At 40.4% G+C, this 17,945-nt stretch overlaps 1 protein-coding gene across 4 annotated transcripts in view; it reads right to left on the bottom strand.

Moving 5' to 3' along the window:
- Positions 1-17,945, bottom strand: part of arap2 (ArfGAP with RhoGAP domain, ankyrin repeat and PH domain 2) — a 286,956-nt gene that overhangs the window by 183,375 nt on the left and 85,636 nt on the right. For all 4 annotated transcript variants that reach the window (XM_052039500.1, XM_052039491.1, XM_052039508.1 and 1 more), the window contains one exon: positions 366-435. In XM_052039500.1, coding sequence (XP_051895460.1) covers positions 366-435 — 70 coding nt within the window. The remainder of the gene's footprint in view (positions 1-365; positions 436-17,945) is intronic.

Here is a 17,945-nt window from a genome sequence, read left to right as displayed (position 1 = left end):
TGATAATCACCATCAGTTTTGCTCTACTGATTATGATCCCATTTAAACAAAATTTGAGTAATTGCTAATGCGTGCCTATGAGAGAATGGAACTGAATTCCATTGCATGCCCCCTAACCTCTCACACTCCACTGAGGTCCCAACCTCAGCGGCATTGCAAGGGAAAGAAAGAGCAAACCATCAACTAAACAGTTTAAAATTAGAACGATTAAGGTTGTTAAAAATGGATTGACTTGTATTTTATTGCCAACCAACCACATCCTTGTATACAGACCATCTGAAACCTAAACGTTTTCAATATTATAAACAACTGAAATGTAATGTGTTAACGTAACTATAAGGTTACTTTGCAAGTCTTCAACATACCTTCTCATTGTTGTAGTATGACAAATTCTCTCCATCAAACTTAGCCCATCGTTTCTGGAATACACAATTTCTGTAATAAAACATTGAAAAAATTAAATCAGTGTGACTAAATTCTACCAGTCAATCCTTGGCTTTATGCAATAAGGACATTGAAATAGAAAAACTTTTTTTTAAATCAATACTTGATTTGTTGCTTTGCCATAAAATATTTTCTGTTAGAATCACTGTTATATAGTTGAGGGAACTCTAGTGGAAACAAAGAAAGATGTTTTAAGTGGAAAACCATTCATTTCTAAGGACAGCAATAACAGTTGGAATTCGGGGATGCTGGCATCTCACAATGTTGTCCCAGCAAACGACTTGAGTTGTGAAATTACCCCTTTAAACATTAACATAAACATTTAACGAGTTGGTCTGAAATAACTTTCCACTATTTAGCAGAGATGACCTATACTTTAAATAAAACATCAACTTGACTATATGTACTAGATAATCCTTTTCAAACTCATGACAAAGTCAAAACCCAGCATGGACATGCATGAGCAAAGATGCATCCGGTGTTAGTATGGTGTTTCTTGCTCAAAACGTAAATTCCATGAGAAAATGAGATGAAAAGACCCTCAACCATGTTTAAGGTTCTCATCTGTCTCTTTAAGGCTAAAGTTATAAAAATAAAATATGATTAGTTTTCTATCTTTATAAACAATTTTGGCTCTAATTCTTTACACCTGCACTCTTTTTGAGAAAATACATTTAGAAGGTGAATGAGGATTCCAATGAACAGGTGTTAAATGACAGCTTGTGGCAGACTGGATTACTGCAGTCAATGTCAAGCACAAGTAGTATTCAACTTCCTCCCAAAGGCATGCTAATAATTCTCACCTTAGCCCACTAAACCACACCAGCTATCTAAATACAGTATTATACTGCTAATATGTTACTGTTACGACAGACTGCTTGCCATTGATACAAAAGTTATAGCGAAGTCATCGCTTTACTCTCAGCACAGCTCTTTGTTATGCAACTTGAGCAAATGAATGACAGTCTTTTGCTATTATTAAGGTGCTTGCTGAAAACTGTGTTGCATTGTTAAGTATTTTCTAAATTAAGATCACAGATTCAGAAGCAGTTCTTCTTATGGAAACCCGTTCAACTCACATCACCTTCCTCCGGAACCAAGGTCATTCTAACCTCAGTCTTGCAGCTATCATACACTATCCGTACATAAACGTTGCGTGCAACCAAGCTCCAAGCCACTGACCATTCTCTGAAATGCATGAGAAAACAGGACTCAAACTAAGTAACTGCAAAACAAAGGTTATCTACCAAACTGCCCTGACTAGAAAACTGTTCCCCAGCATTGAAGGTCCACAAAATAAGATCTTGGAAAACATGGACAATTTTCAGTACTCCAGGAGCCATCGCTCATCAAAGGCAGACACTGATGACAAAATGCACCACCACCTCCGGTGCACTGGCCCTTTGGCTATCTGTGGGTGAGGGTGTTCAAACATCAAGACTGTAAACATGGCACCAGTCTCAGTCTACCAGGTAGCAGTGATGCCTCCCCTCCTGTACAAACTTATAGCAGGCACCTTAAAGCACTGGACTGCTGCCACAAACACACATTTCACAAAATCATCCATATCTAGCAGTCTGAGAAGCAAACCAGTGTCAGGGTCCTCTTCCAGGCCATCATTGATGGTCTACTTACGCTGAGCCTCCTCCACTAATTTTTCCACACACCTGACATCAGAGTCCTGAAACAGACACTCTATTCTGGCATGGTGAAAGATTACAAAGAGGGAGAAAATGCTTCAAGGGTTCTCAAAGCCTCCTTGGAAAAAAAAGGATATTATATTCTCACTGCCCTGTGGGAATCATTAGCCCAAAATGGAGAAGCAGCATCCTGCAAGACACAGAGCATCTCCAGTCTCTGCATCCAAAGCACATGGAAGCCCAGGGAAACCCCTACCATCCACCCGGCCATCACGCAGGCACCCCCGGGCCCACCTCTGGCAGAATCTGTCAAACCCTATGGAATTTTGCAGCATCCAGTCAATGCCACTGAACTGATGAGGAAACAAGTCATCTTCATTCCTAAGAACTATTTCAGAAGAGTAAGAATTCCACCGAATCCTTCAACAAATGTTATAATTGTCAAAAAAAGTTGATACACTGTAGCTTAAACAACATTCCTTTCATATTTTTGAGCATCTAAATTAATCTTATTAACAACAATGTAACCTATGAAATGTTCTCATTTCTTTCTGAAGATTAAAGCTTTAACAAAGTTAACTTTGACAATACCTGAAATGCACACCCCCCTCCAAAATAAAATTCACATATGTGTCACTTAATTGGATTAGGCCAAGTCTCTGTGGAAATCATCAGACATACAATACCTTCAAATTTTTGGCAGTAGCTCAATGCAAAGCAAATTCTCTGTTTCACTGCTGGTAAATGATCAGCTGGTGCTGAATAAAGGCATTACTTAAACATAAAAATTGGACCAAAATATATCATAACTTCTATACCCACAGCCCACCTCCACATGCAATCCCACTCCCACCCTGCCATCAGTCCACCAGAAAGACTGCAGAATTGTTGTTTTCTCTCTGGACTTAACAGCCTGCTAACAAAAGTAAGTGACTGTGCAGCTTTGAAATTTGTGCTTTCTGAAAATTCATTTTTAATTATAGTTGTTAATTATGGAAAGGAAAACGGTTATTGTTTGAGTCTACAAAATTGTGAGAATCTTGAAAAACTGTAGTGTTTTGTCACACAAAAACTGGATGCATAACAGTTCTTAACAGTACAAATCTCACCTTTCTGTTGACGTCACTTACAAATATAATCTAAAAGCCAGCATTTATTAACGAATGTAAATTTTAACCCACAAAGCTGTTAGTGGATTTCCACAGCTCATGAGCTACATCTAGTGGATAAAACAGAGACGACAAGAGACTGCACATCATTACTGGAATACAAAATGGCAATCCATTCCATCTCCAAAAAAAAATTATTCCTGTTGAACGGACAAATTTCAGAACTTTTCCATCTATTCTTCCTCAATAATTCTGCATTGAAGGTAGTCGAGACAAACTTGCATTCAATTTTTCTTAGACATAGTTGGATAGCAGATGGATGACAAGAATAACTTCCTAACTCGCAATCTTATAAAAGATTTACTCAGTGGGGAACAAAAGATATTATGAATGGCTTAACACCGACTTAGAGAAAACTTCAAATCTCTCTTTGGTTTCATAGTTGCAATACAATGTTTTTGAAAATAAATACATTAAAATTCTTCAGTGCTTTAAAGTTACCAGGCACTTTATTATAACACAGATTTTGTTATAATTTGCTTGACAATCAGCAGTATAACCTTTACATTAGCTGTATGCAGCCAGCTGAAACTTTTTGCTATCAGCTTTCTCCAGAAGAACAACACCTCTTCGCAGTCACAATCTGATGCACTTTGATGTGTCTACATTAGAGTCATAGAGAGATACAGCACAGAAACAGACCCTTTTGCCCACTGAAACAATGCTGACCATCAACCATCCATTGACACTAAGCCAATATTGATCCCCCTTTATTTTGAATTCTCCCCACATTCTCGTCAATTTTCCCCTGATTGCACCTACACTCTAGCGGCAATTCACAGTAGCCAATTAACATTAACCTGCACATATTTGAGACATGGGAGGAATCTGGAGCACCCAGGGGCAACCTATGCAGTCATAGGGAGAGCGTGCAAACTCCACACAGACAGCATGAGGTCAGTAATGAACCCAGGTCTCTGGCACTGTGAGGCAGGGACTCTACTAGCTGCGCCACTGTGCTGCCCATTCTGTAGGATAAGTCACTTTGCGTTCCATTCCACTGTAATCCTAGAATGCAAAAGCAATCTTGGCTTCTTTTCTTTAATGCAAACAATCTTCTTAAACATTCTTCCTTTGTCTCTTTCACCTGATCTCTAATAACTATGATGAGCTCTTGGTTATCATTAGTTAACATTCAGTCAGCTACCTTTTCTGCTTCCCCCACTATTAGATTAGTCATCTAAATTATAGATCAAACATCCTTTCTGACCCTTTTCCACTGCCTTCCTGGGCAGTCATACCATGTCCATACTGACCATCAAGCAGCCATCTGTGCCAATTCCACACAAATTTCATTTTTCCTTTCACAGCCCCATCAACTCCACCCCACACTCATTTCGTTTCAGTCTCTTCAATGATTATCTCCCTCAGCAGTATCATCAATAAACTGGATCATCACCTGAACCGCCTAACACAAGGATGGTATGAGAGAGCTGAATAAGTGGTTCACTGGTTTGCAATTATTCGGGCACTGGAACTCGTACAGGGGAAAAGAGGGAGTCATTTCATAAGTACAGGCTTAATCTGAATTGGGGTGGAGTCAAATAACTGACAACCAGGGCTATCGATAAGGGCTGAAGGAGATTAAAATAATAATAGGTAAAGCCAGGGTGGGATTTGAACAGAAGAATGAAAATTTGAATATTGGGGTGTTGCTTAACCAGGAGACAATGCTGGCTGCAGGAGGGTGGGATGCAGACGGTGCAAGATCAGACACGCGCAGCATAGGTTTGGATGACACTACATTTATAGAAACAGGAACCAGGGAGGCCAGCCAGCAGCTTGTTGAACTGAGAGTCTAGATGTAATAGAAGCATGGACGAGAGTTCTAGTAGCAGATGAACTGAGGCAAAGCTTTGGACCTTGCCTCGCAAAGGCAGCGCACTGCCACCTCCAGTAGCAATGTTCTGCTCCACCCCTGCCTCAGTTTGTCCAACATTGTTTCCTGGTTAAGCAAGACCCCAATATTCAAACTTTCATCCTTCTGTTCAAATACCACCGTGGCCCTTATCGATAGCCCTGGTTATTTTGCTTGCCAGTTATTTGACTCCACGTCAATTCAGATGAAGCCCGTACTTATGAAATGACTCCCTGTTTCCCCTGTACTAGTTCCAGTGCCCCAATACCTGAAAACCAGTGAACCACTTATTATTTGAAAACCAGTGAACCAATTATTTTAATCTCCTTCAGCCCCACGCCCCTCAAACACACATATACACCTTGTCTTCAGTTTTTTTTTATTCCAAGATAAACTTTATTCATCATAAACAAACTATATACAACAATAAAACAGTGCAAAACTTTACATTCGTGTATGGATCAATCATTAGTGTTACTTTTTTTGTAAAAACCCACAGCACTGATGCCACTCGTGTAGCTCCCTGGGGTGACACCCCAATCCCATATTCACACCACTTAAGGGGCTTCCTTGCCTGTCCCTGCTTCAGTTGCTCCATCCTTGGTGATGTTGTCCTCAATAGCCAAAGTCCAATAACCTCTGGAATATCATTCCTACAGCTCCCTATCACTCCACCTCCCTGTGGCACTCCTTAAAACCTACAACCCTGATCAAGCTTTTTGTCATCGTTCCCAATCTATCACATTATTCAGCTCCACATATTGTTTGTTTTTGCTCCTGTGACATGAAGCTACGTGACCAGGGGCTGGTGATGCTATTACAAGGTCACAAACAGCAGAGACACACTATTCACAAACTCAGTTTCGTCAGAAGTTTCTGCTCAGCTTACCGCCTCTTTACATCAGAACACAAGAAAATAAGAGCAGGGGCAGACCACATTTCTCCTCAAGCCTGATTCAATATGATCAGAGGAGCAACGTTACTTAAAAAGAGCAATAGAAATGAGCAGAGAGGGAGATAATTAATTGCCTTGGACGTTATGATGGAATCAGATAGACACAACTGTTCAGTGTGCATTTTAACAATGAAGGGAAAAATGATCGCGAGGCAAGAGGCAAGTGCACCACAGGCAAAGCACAGCCATATCTTAAGAAGAGTCTAAAGGTTATAGGAGAGGTTGCACCACAGGGCACACATAAAGCTGAGTAGAGGTTCAAGGATTATTTAAATGAAGGGTAGGTGAATGTTAAATGTTTTAAGGGACTCTTCCTCTGGCACTCAGCTCATTTCACATAATCCCAGTGCCTGATCTGCTTAAGTAGGCTCCTCACAGAGATTATTACTCCACAGTTGTTCACAATTTTTTCCAAGGGCTGTAATTACATTTTGCTGCAATTCGGTTCTTTTATACATTTCCTTTCTTTTGCTGGGATAGCCCATAATTGCCTCTGAATCCAAAGGTTGCAGGTTCAATCTCTATTCCAGGACTCATGCATGTACAGTATATAATATTGTCCTGACACTTCAGTGCAGTGCTGAGTGTTGTCTTTCAGTTACGGTGTTAAATAATCTGTCCTTCTTCTGATGATTTACATAAGATCAGTTGTACTTAGAAAGACACAGAAAGGTCACTCTTCCTCCCTCAACCAATGGCACCAAAAACACATCTGCTTTGTGAAATTAATGAAGCATTTTGTCGAGGATTGGTATTAACTTGCTTTCTAATGACAAGCTACTCATGGGGTAGGAAACAGATTCCGGCATAGAATACAGACCAAGTTGTTTTGGCACAGAAGACTCAAGAGTCAGTACTTTGCACAGGATCCTTCCTAACCTTCGAACACAACTTCAGCAGAAGATCAGCAGCCGGCCAACCAAGAGAATCGACACGAACAGCAGCTTTTGCTGACATTCCACTGCAAAGAGAGATCAGGAGAAGCCTCAAAGATAAATTCACCCTCATGCCCAGATGAGGAGCAAAACACATCCTGTAGGATTGATTCTTTATATTTATGATTTGAATTTAAGATTAGTTTTGAAATCATCCTACTTTTGAAAAATATTTCTTAATTCATCATGTTCAAACTGAATTGTAAGTGTGAACCTGTCAGAATAAGGGAGGCAAGCCAAAGACAGATGCTGCAAGTGGCTAAAGAGCAATATAGAGAATAATATTCAGGGGCTGTGTGCCTGGACGAGTTTATGCAGCAATTTAAAGACAGAAAACACAACTATTATTTTTCCATCTTCTGGACAGTTAAGCATATCACGGTTGTAAATTTAGCGCATCGTTGCTTCTACCCACTTATCCATTTAATGTTTAATGCTTTCCAGCTAATAGTCCAAGTCAGGCTCTATTGAATGGCTCATTTTATCATTTTCCAAAGTCAAGGACGATGACAAGAACACAAAATATAATCAGCAGTCAACATAAAATAATAAGGAGATTCTGTTCAATTGCTACTCTCAACAAATTGTCTGGGTATTGGACAAGTAGGGTCACTGCCTATATTATGGGAAGATGCAGCTCTCCCCCAGCCTGGACTGGAGAAGGATATCCAGAAGAAAAACAAAACATTAGCAACTTAAATGGGAAGATTGCCAATCATGTCTCCCTACCCAACAAATGCAGCATTTCAAAAGCAAACTAATTGAAAGAAAGACAGTTTTAGGAAATACTGAAAGTATGATCAGGTACTATACAAACACAAGTTCATTGGTCCAGTCTGGACCATGGCTGTTGATCAACTCCGCTTGGCTAATGCAGTTGGGAAGTGATGCTATCTCGGTTAAATTATTCTACATTAGCCCAGAAGCCCCATGATTCTCCACACAAACAGTTCCAGCCTGCAGGACACAGACTGTCAAAATATCTAGCTGATCAGTATGTCTGGGAGTTGTCCAACAGCATGTCCAGCAAACCCAAGACTTGGTTGTCAGTGTTGAATAAATCTCTATTATTACCCATGATGAAAGCAGCACAGCAAACTCTGATAAACTGCTATCCCATTGCTCAGAGGTCCACATTGTTCAGCAAACGGTTCACCAGGTGCTGGCTCTCGTGCTCCCTTTAACACATGGGAGCCCAGTTCTCGCACTCCCACTAAAACACACGGGAGCCCAGTTCCCGCGCTCCCACTAAAACACACGGGAGCCCAGTTCCCGCACTCCCACTAAAACACCAGGGCACCAACTTCTGCATTCCCTTTAACACACTGGGTGTCTGGCTTCTGCATTTCCCTTAATGGATCCATGCTGTGAAACCAAGAGGTGATAGCCTCAAAGTAAAGAGTTGGCCATTCAGTTCTGAGCTGAGATGAGTAAACTCAAGACAGAGACTGATAGATTTTTGGATACTAAATGGAATGAATGGTTCTGAGTTAATGCAGGAACGTGGGATTGTCGTAAAAGATCTTATTGAATGGCTGAGCAGCCACAAGGCACCAAATGGCCCCCTCCTGCATCTATTTCATAGGTTCTTATGTAAAATTGAGAGACACTTTATTAGGCCAGAGCAGGAGCTTACTGTGTAACAGCCTTGGCAATGTCTGCCAATTACAAGGAATCTGATACATGAATATGCAACTCGCAGAAATGATAGTTCTCACTTTGTTGAGAAAAATCACTGGAGAAATACATAAATGGAAATAAATGTGTAATGAGCTGAGAATTATACATGATGGAGAAAGACCATTTTTGATCACTGGGATAGATTGCATCTAAATAGACTAAGGCTGCACAAGCAGAACAGAAATCCAAGTACCTAAGAGATTCAGCCTGAAAAAACATCATTCCAACCCGAGCAGACAGAAGAAATACTACATCATCAGAGTAAGCATATAGAATTTATCTCCTCAAAAGGTGCCACAAGAAATCAGAAATTCATAACTAATGTTAACTTTGTTAATTTGTTTCAGAATCAGATGTATTATCACTGACTTGTATGTCGTGAAGTTTGTTGTTTTGCAGCAGAAGTACAAAGACATTAAAACTACTATAAATTACAAAATAAATATATAGTGCAAAAAAAAAGGAATAATGTAGTAGTATTCATGGACCATTCAGAAATCTGATGGCGGAGGGGAAGAAGCTGTTCCTAAATCATTGAGTGTGGGTCTTCAGGCTCCTGTACCTCCTCCCCGATGGTAGTAATGAGAAGAGGGCATGTCCCAAATGGTGAGGGTCCTTAGTGATGGATGCTGCCTTCTTGAGGCACCGCCTCTTGAAGATGTCCTTGATGGTAGGGATGGTTGTGCCCACGATGGAGCTAGCTAAGTCTACAACACTCTTCAGCCTCTTGCGATCCTGTGCATTGGAGCCTCCATACCGGGCTGTGATACAACCAGTCAGAATGCTCTCCACCATACATCTAGAGAAATTTGTAAGAGTGTTTGGCGACATATCAAATCTCCTCAAACTGCTAATGAAATAGACCCACTGGCGTGCTTTCTTCATGATTACATCAATGTGTTGGGCCCAGGACAGAGCCTCCAAAATGTTGATGCCCAGGAACTTAAAGCTGCTCACCCTTTCCATAGCTGACCCCTCAATGAGGACTGGTGTGTGTTCTCCCGACTTCCCTTCCTGAAGTCTATAATCAATTCCTTGGACTTGCTGATGTCGAGTGCGAGGTTGTTGTTGCAACACTACTCAAGCAGTCAAACTATCTCAATCCTGTACATCTCCTTGTTGTCATCTAAGATTTTACCAACAGTGGTGTCATCTGGGGATTTATAGATGGTGTTTAAGTTGTGCTTAGCCACACAGTCAAATGTAGAGAGAGGACAGTGGCTGAGCATGCATCCTTGAGGTGCGCCTGTGTTGGTTGTCGGAGAAAAGGAGATGTTATTACCAATCCATACTGACTGTGGTCTCCCAATAAGGAAGTAGAGGATCAAGTTGCAGAGAGAGGTACAGAGGCCCAGGTTTTGAAGCTTTTTGTAATTTTTTTTAAATATACTTACAGATGGTCCACACCATAAAATAACAGAATTGCCCTCATTTATAACACTTAATTCACTGGATGTTTTAAGGAAGTTAGTGAAAATACATGACGAATGAAAATTTGAACCACAACTCTTCAAAACAAAACTCCACACCTTTGCCTCTTTCCAAAAAAAAGGCACCTCCAGATATACTGTATGTGTAAAAAAAACAACCCATTTTTTAAAAAAATTGAATTAGTATCGTGACTCGATACCAACAGGAAGTTAAAATACTTCACATTAATTATCCTATTACCTAATTGGACACAATATGGGAACAATTTAGAATGATAATCTATTGATCCTAGTTTATAACCAATTCTCTGCAATATGGGCAAAACACGGGGAAATAGCACTGGCTCAAATGGGCACGTAAGTCGGCATGGACAAGTTCATCTGAAGGGCCTGTTCTGTGCTGTATTACTCTATGACTCTGTGTTCTGTATTTCGAGAACATTTATCATAATAAGCAATACTGGGCAATACAGCGGCTCAGTAATTAGTGCTGCTGCTTCACTGCTCCAGTAACTCAAATTCAATCCTTGTGGAGTTTGCGCATTCTCCAGTTTCCTCCCATATCACAAAGACATGTCAGTAGGTTAACTGATTACTGCACATTTCCCCTAATGTAGATGGGCAGCAGGAGAATTGGGGGAATTGATGGGCATGTGAGAGAAAATAGGTTACAGGGAAATAAAAGGGGGAAACGTGACTGGATGGGATTGCTTTACTGAATATTGGCATCAACACGATGGGCCAAATGGCCTCTATTTCTATCCTTATAAGTAAGTGAGGACTGGTGATGCAAACAGCAGTTGCCCTTTCATTGTTGGAACCCAGGTTTCTCAAGAAATAACACTCCTCTTTTAGTTCAAAGTTGGGGGTTTGTCAAATACATGTGTACAGGCTTTCTCATGGACTAATCACAAAATGTGCCCCACTTTCTGCATTTAATTTTTGATTCACTTGGAAGCAGTGGGATGAACAGTACTTGAAGTGAAAGATGCATAGGCATAGCTAAGAGCACTGCTTCTGGAGTGGGGTCTTTGGTAATAGAAAAGTAGATAACAATACATTTAACCAAGTTATATCTGATAAGAATGCCCCATTATTGTAATGACACCTCAGGACCCATTGCCATTTCTCAGCACAGCTAACTTTCATCTGAGGCACAGAAAGAAATACTAAATACATGGCTCAGTAGATACCAATTCCCATCAGCAACCCACCCTCCATAACTTGAAAAAAGTGAAAACTAACAAATACACTTAGAATTCCATTATTCTGTTGCATTGCGAGCAGGACTTCAGTAAGAAACAAGAGAGATATTAATCTATTTGAAGTAGTACGTGATGAAACAGGAGCGCTGCAATGACATACTATTTGGTAACACAATCCTGGTGAGGTGTTAACATAGACACAGTCCTTCGGTCTATAGGATTAAAAATAATTGAGGCTTTTGACACTTGCCTTAAATGGTTAGTTATACCCAAAATGTAACAGTTTCTCTTACACAAGTTGATCTCTGTCCTGGTGTTTTACAATAACAAACACATTGTGTTGACAATTCTGAGTTACCAATCACTCAACTAACAACACTGAACATATTTCAGTACCACAATAACTAACTGGAAGTTAATGCTTACAGTTGACAAGATCCAGCAAAGTCTTAATTGTCAGCTACAACATACATTTCAAAATTGTTAATTACATAGTTATAGGCGCAAGTCAAAAAAAATCACCAAGAGCCAATTTACAGTCTTAAAACTGCATTAACTTAAGTGCTATAATATAAAACTGCTCAAAGTACAAGTACCAGCATATTTTTTTTTAATTTCTGCTCTTATTTACAGACTGTAACTTCTTTATGGTTAGCAATTTACAATAAAGAAATTTGCAAAATACTAAGTGGCAGTTTGTCTCTTTCACCAGTTTGCTCCACTGCCTCGGTCCCTGGTGCAGTGCAGAACAAATCCTTCTGGCCAGCCTCCTGCGCAATAAAATATGTACTTTTTTTTAAATCACAGGAATTAGCAGGCCACTTGTACAATCATATATCAAATACTACCGTCACCTAACTTCTGCACATACGCAGGCAAGGTAGTGTAGCGGTTAGCATAACGCCATTACAGTGCGAGCGACCCGGGTTCAATTCCAGCTGCTGTCTGTAAGGAGTTTGTACGTTTCCCCCCTGTGTCTGTGTGGGTTTCCTCCAGGTGCTCTGGTTTCCCCCCACATTCCAAAGATGTACAGGTTAGGAAGTTGTGGGCATGCTATGTTGGTGCCAGAAGCGTGGCGACACTTGCAGGCTGCCCCCAGAACACTATGCAAAAGATGCATTTCACTGTGTGTTTTGATGTACTTGTGACTAATAAAGAAGTCTTGGTCTTAATAGAGGTCACTGGACATTAATTAGTAGAGGACACAACTCAAGGATATAGATCATCTGTAGACTCCCATCTCCCTGGCTAACTCAGCACAATAGAACCAAGCTTCTTAAACTAATATCAAGGACTAGGTGAAATCAATCCTTTATTTGCTAACAATTAATATTTATAAATTTATATTATGCCATTGGATCTTGGGGGTGGGGGGTATGCATCTTCAATTTACAAATCTTTTTTTTTGCTAAAATGAATAGTGCACCACTTTCTGCTCATAGGAAGGCAGTGCACCAACATACCCATAATGCGTTTTCTGATTTATATGATCCTGCTAACTGAAATGTTTCTTTCAAGAACACAACCCTTTTCATAAATTGGCAATAACCTGCACAGATCAGGAAGAAATGAAAGATAGAAACTTGTAGGAGATCTGGCATAAGCCTCTAAACAATAACATCATATGGGAGAGATGCCAGAAGAGGGTAGGGCAAACATTCCTCTGGAATTCTACAAAGGGGTGCAAAAGTAACTTAGGAAACTACAGGTTGACATCCATCATGAATAAGGTTCAAACAAAACTGCTCTTAAGTGGGGAGGTTGTTATAGAGAGAGGAAAGATTTAAAAGGGATCTGAGGGGCAATTTTTTTCCACACAAAAGGTGGTGGGTATGTGGAACAAGCTGCCAGAAGAAGTGGTAGATGCAGGTATAATCACAAGACACTTAGATAGGTACATAGATAGGAAAGGGTTAGAGGGGTATGGGCCAATGCAAGAAAATGGGACTAGCTCAGATAGGCACCTTGGTCAGTATGGATGAGTTGGACCAAAGGGTCTGTTTCTGTGCTGTATAATTCTATGATTCAAAATAAAGATATCTAGTAAGGATACTGAGTGGGGAGGTCTTCTCAATCAAATTTACTCAGGGTAAGTAGGGTGGGGAGCTTGCTTTAGAGTATGACAGAAGAGTTTGGTAGGGAAGAAAAGTGGACTTAGTACTACTGGAATTCAGCAAGACCTTTGATATCGTTTTGCTTGAAAAACGTTATAAGTTAAAAGCAAATTTGTAGAAAACTTTCTATAAATGGATATATAAATTTGTTGCTTCAGCCTAGGAGGACGTTACGGTGAGGTCTTTTTGTGTCGTTATTTACTTAAATTCTACAGGGAAGTCTGAAGCTGGAAATCTGCAGTTGGTACCAAACTAATGAAGAGGGAAGACCATAAAGCTAAAGAGAAAAGTCTTCAGGAGGGATTAAGCACACCTGACAACTGGGTAGATGAAATATTATGTAGGTTATATAGGGACAGAAACATCAAAAAGCCTGTTATTTGAATAAATAGAAAAGAAACAGCAGGTAAAATGAAATATTTCTGAAGAACCAGTCAAGATAAAATTCAACCACTGCACAAAGCTCACTGAGTAGCATAAATCTTACAGAATTTACTGAAAGGTCAATATTGAGGCAAAATAATTTTACTCTATAACTCATTGGTGAAAACACAGTTAAAGATGTACCATATATAGTTTTGGTTGCTGCAGTATATTACAGCTTTGGAGAGGATACAGAGAAGGACGACCAAAATGACTGAGCAAGTTGAAGGGTTGAATTACGAGGCATTATTACGTGAACTGAGTGTATTCACTGGAAAAGAAGTTGAGAAGTGATAGAGTTTCAGCATTTAAGATTCTAAAAGGGATTAGATAATGTAGGCCATGACAAGCTGTTGCACCTTGTCCAAAACAATTGAACCAGAGGACAGAGCTTGCACTTGAAGGAAGATACATTCAAAATTAATCATGCGGCAACATTATTTCCAGAGAGCTAATAGTAAATCTACAAAATGAGCTCCCTAAGCAGATAGCATAGATTCATTCACTTGCAAATTGGATAGGTTCCATTCAGAAGGTATTAGAAAGGCACAGCACATGTGGAATATCAGAACAAGGCACCTGGTAATCATGGCGTGCCTATGGCTGAGAATCAGCCTCACCTCAATGGCACCAATGCTAAGGTGTTAGTTCTCCTTTCATTATGGTTTAATAATCACCTTATTGTTCCACAGGCTTCCTTCCCCACATGATGATGTAGTTGAAAGAGACCATCTACTATGCCTGCTCAGCACTCCATTATTGCTGATCATTCGACTGCCAGCCCAGTGGAATGAAATTAGGTGATTTTATAATGCCAAAAATAAAATCCTGGAAACACATTTTTCACATGCTCTTTAAGTAATACATCTACACCTACTGATGGATAGTCAAGATATAAAGAGGACTCTCATTCAGCCAAATGAAGTGTGGCAATTTTATTCGATGGGCATTCAGGCGAGATGTCAAACCTATCTCAATAGCTGATCAAAATCAAGGTACAATTCAATCAGTAAATTCAGATTTCCAAAACAAAGTTTAACCAACATCAGATTAATAAGGCATTCATCTGATAATCACTGCTGGAACCAAGTTGTACATAAAACTGCTGCTATTTTTTCTTACTTGAAGAATAATTAATCATATTTCCAAAAGGTGTGGCAAGTTTGATTCCTCTACGTTGCCCACGTCAGACTCACTCCCTGCATGACTGCCAGAATCTGCTCCACGCACAACGCAGTTTATCTTCCAGATGAAGAGTAGCTTCAACTGTTATTAACCACACACTAGGCTCCTGTTGATGAGCCCAACAAATCAGCAGCAAAGTTAACTGAAACAGCCAAGCAGCACCCATGTTGTGATCGATAGTGCAGGTTACTTGTCCTTTAGGGGAATCACTTCCCCTTTAAGTTTGAGCTATCCAGTTTCATCCTCTTTAAAATTACTTCTGAAATATCTCAGTCGAAACATATGTTCAAATTAATATTTTATTTCAACCCATCTCTGCAATTTTTCATGCAAAAGAAAAACACTGCAGATCTGAAGCAAAAATAGAAAAAAACTGGAAATACTCAAGAGGCAGGCAGGAAGAGAAATGGGATTAACATCTCAAGTCAAAAACTTTTTATCATATCTTCAACTTTCTGTGACCTTCTAACGCCTTGCTGTACTTTATATAAACATAATAAAAGCACCACTCAAGTGGAATTGATATGATGTCTGATAGAGACAATGCCTTTGAGTGATGCAAAAACCTGGCTGGATACTCCTGCACTGGAATAACTGGGCAGGTCAGGATGCAGCAAACACTACCTTAAATACCTACTCCTGATCCCTAGTAGCCCAACATCACTCCCTAGCAAAGACATTAGTGTGATCTGAACAGTTCCTCATAGAATATCTAACTCAGGCTAAGGGAGGAAGGGGTGAGGGGTTTGGGGGAAGGTGGAAATAAGGAGAGAAAGGACATCACTGCAGTGCTTAACTACAGCACAAATCAGATTGGTTTTATTTGCCAAAGATTTCACAGAGCATTTGAAGCACTACACTTTCAAATGTAGTTTTCTTGTGCAGCAACTCAGACTAAAGGGAGACTGGCCTGTGAATCAACAACCAATTCTTATTCCTCCAGTATTAAGCCCTCACCTGCTATTTCAACCACTCAAGCAGGCAGGCAAAGCATTCCGGGTGGTAAGCAAACTTGTGGGAACATTGTCAGTAATGTCAATTGGCCACTCCAAGTTTGTTTCTGCAATGCCCACCCTCGCACACAATTTTGTTGGATTGCTGAGCGCCACCACAAACTCTGCCCTCCCCTGCACTGCCATGGCTATGGAATTCAGCCCTGTCCTGCTCAGCTAGATTCTGGTTTGCTTTCTCTTTTGTCCTGTTAGCAATTTTATGTGAGTGATACAAATGCTTTGGCAATTACTTTTTTTGAAAAGATACTTACACAATACATTGGCAGGCAAAAGTTTGGGCACCCCTGTTCAAAATTTCTGTTACTGTGAATAGCTAAGCGAGTAAAAGATGACCTGATTTCCAAAAGGCATAAAGTTAAAGGTGACACATTTCTTTAATATTTTAAGCAAGATTACTTTTTTTATTTCCATCTTTTACAGTTTCAAAATAACAAAAAAGGAAAGGGCCCAAAGCAAAAGTTTGGGCACCCTGCATGGTCAGTACTTAGTAACAACCCCTTTGGCAAGTATCACAGCTTGTAAGTGCTTTCTGTAGCCAGCTAAGAGTCTTTCAATTCTTGTTTGGAGGATTTTTTGCCCATTCTTCCCTTGCAAAAGGCTTCTAGTTCTGTGCGATTCTTGGGCCGTCTTGCATGCACTGCTCTTTTGAGATCTATCCACAGATTTTCGATGATGTTTAGGTCAGGGGACTGTGAGAGCCATGGCAAAACCTTCAGCTTGTGCCTCTTGAGGTAGTCCATTGTGGATTTTGAGGTGTGTTTAGGATCGTTATCCTGTTGTAGAAGCCATCCTCTGTTCATCTTCAGCTTTTTGTTTTTACAGACGGTGTGATGTTTGCTTCCAGAATTTGCTGGTATTTAATTGAATTCATTCTTCCCTCTACCAGTGAAATGTTCCCCATGCCACTGGCTGCAACACAAGCTCAAAGCATGATCGATCCACCCCCACGCCTAACAGTTGGAGAGGTGTTCTTTTCATGAAATTCTGCACCCTTTTTTTCTCCAAACATACCTTTGCTCATTGCAGCCAAAAAGTTCTATTTTAACTTCATCAGTCCACAAGATTTGTTTCCAAAATGCATCAGGCTTGTTTAGATGTTCCTTTGCAAGCTTCTGACACTGAACTTTGTGGTGAGGACGCAGGAAAGGTTTTCTTCTGATGACTCTTCCATGAAGGTCATATTTGTGCAGGTGTCACTGCACAGTAGAACAGTGCACCACCACTCCAGAGTCTGCGAAATCTTCCTGAAGGTCTTTTGCAGTCAGATGGGGGTTTTGATTTGCCTTTTTAGCAATCCTACGAGCAGTTCTCTTGGGAAGTTTTCTTGGTTTTCCAGACCTCAACGACCTCCAACGTTCCTGTTAACCACCATTTCTTAATTACATTACAAACTGAGGAAATGGCTACCTGAAAACGCTTTGCTATCTTCTTATAGCCTTCTCCTGCTTTGTGGGCATCATTTATTTTAATTTTCAGTGCATATGTACCTGTCTACATCAGTGGTGGTGAGGTTGAGATGGTTAAGAGCTTCAAGTTCCTAGGAAGGAACATCACCAATAGTCTGTCCTGGTCCAACCACGTAGACGCCACGGCCAAGAAAGGTCACCAGAGCCTCTACTTCCTCAGGAAGCTAAAGAAATTTGGCATGTCCCCTTTGACACTCACCAACTTTATTTGATGCACCACAGAAAGCATCCTATCTGGATGTATCATGGCTTAGTATGGCAACTGCTCTGCCCGGGACTGCAAGAAACTGCAGATAGTTGTGGACACAGCCAAGCATATCACAGAAACCAGTCTCCTCTCCATGGACTCTGTCTATACTTCTCACTGTCTTGGTAAAGCAGCCAGCATACTCAAAGACCCCACCCATCCAGGACAATCTCTCTTCTCC

This window comes from Pristis pectinata, chromosome 2 (genome assembly GCF_009764475.1).
Source record: "Pristis pectinata isolate sPriPec2 chromosome 2, sPriPec2.1.pri, whole genome shotgun sequence".
Lineage (NCBI taxonomy): Eukaryota > Metazoa > Chordata > Chondrichthyes > Rhinopristiformes > Pristidae > Pristis > Pristis pectinata.
The sequence above is the reverse complement of the archived record's forward strand: the minus strand, read 5'-3'. Positions and strand labels throughout refer to the sequence as shown.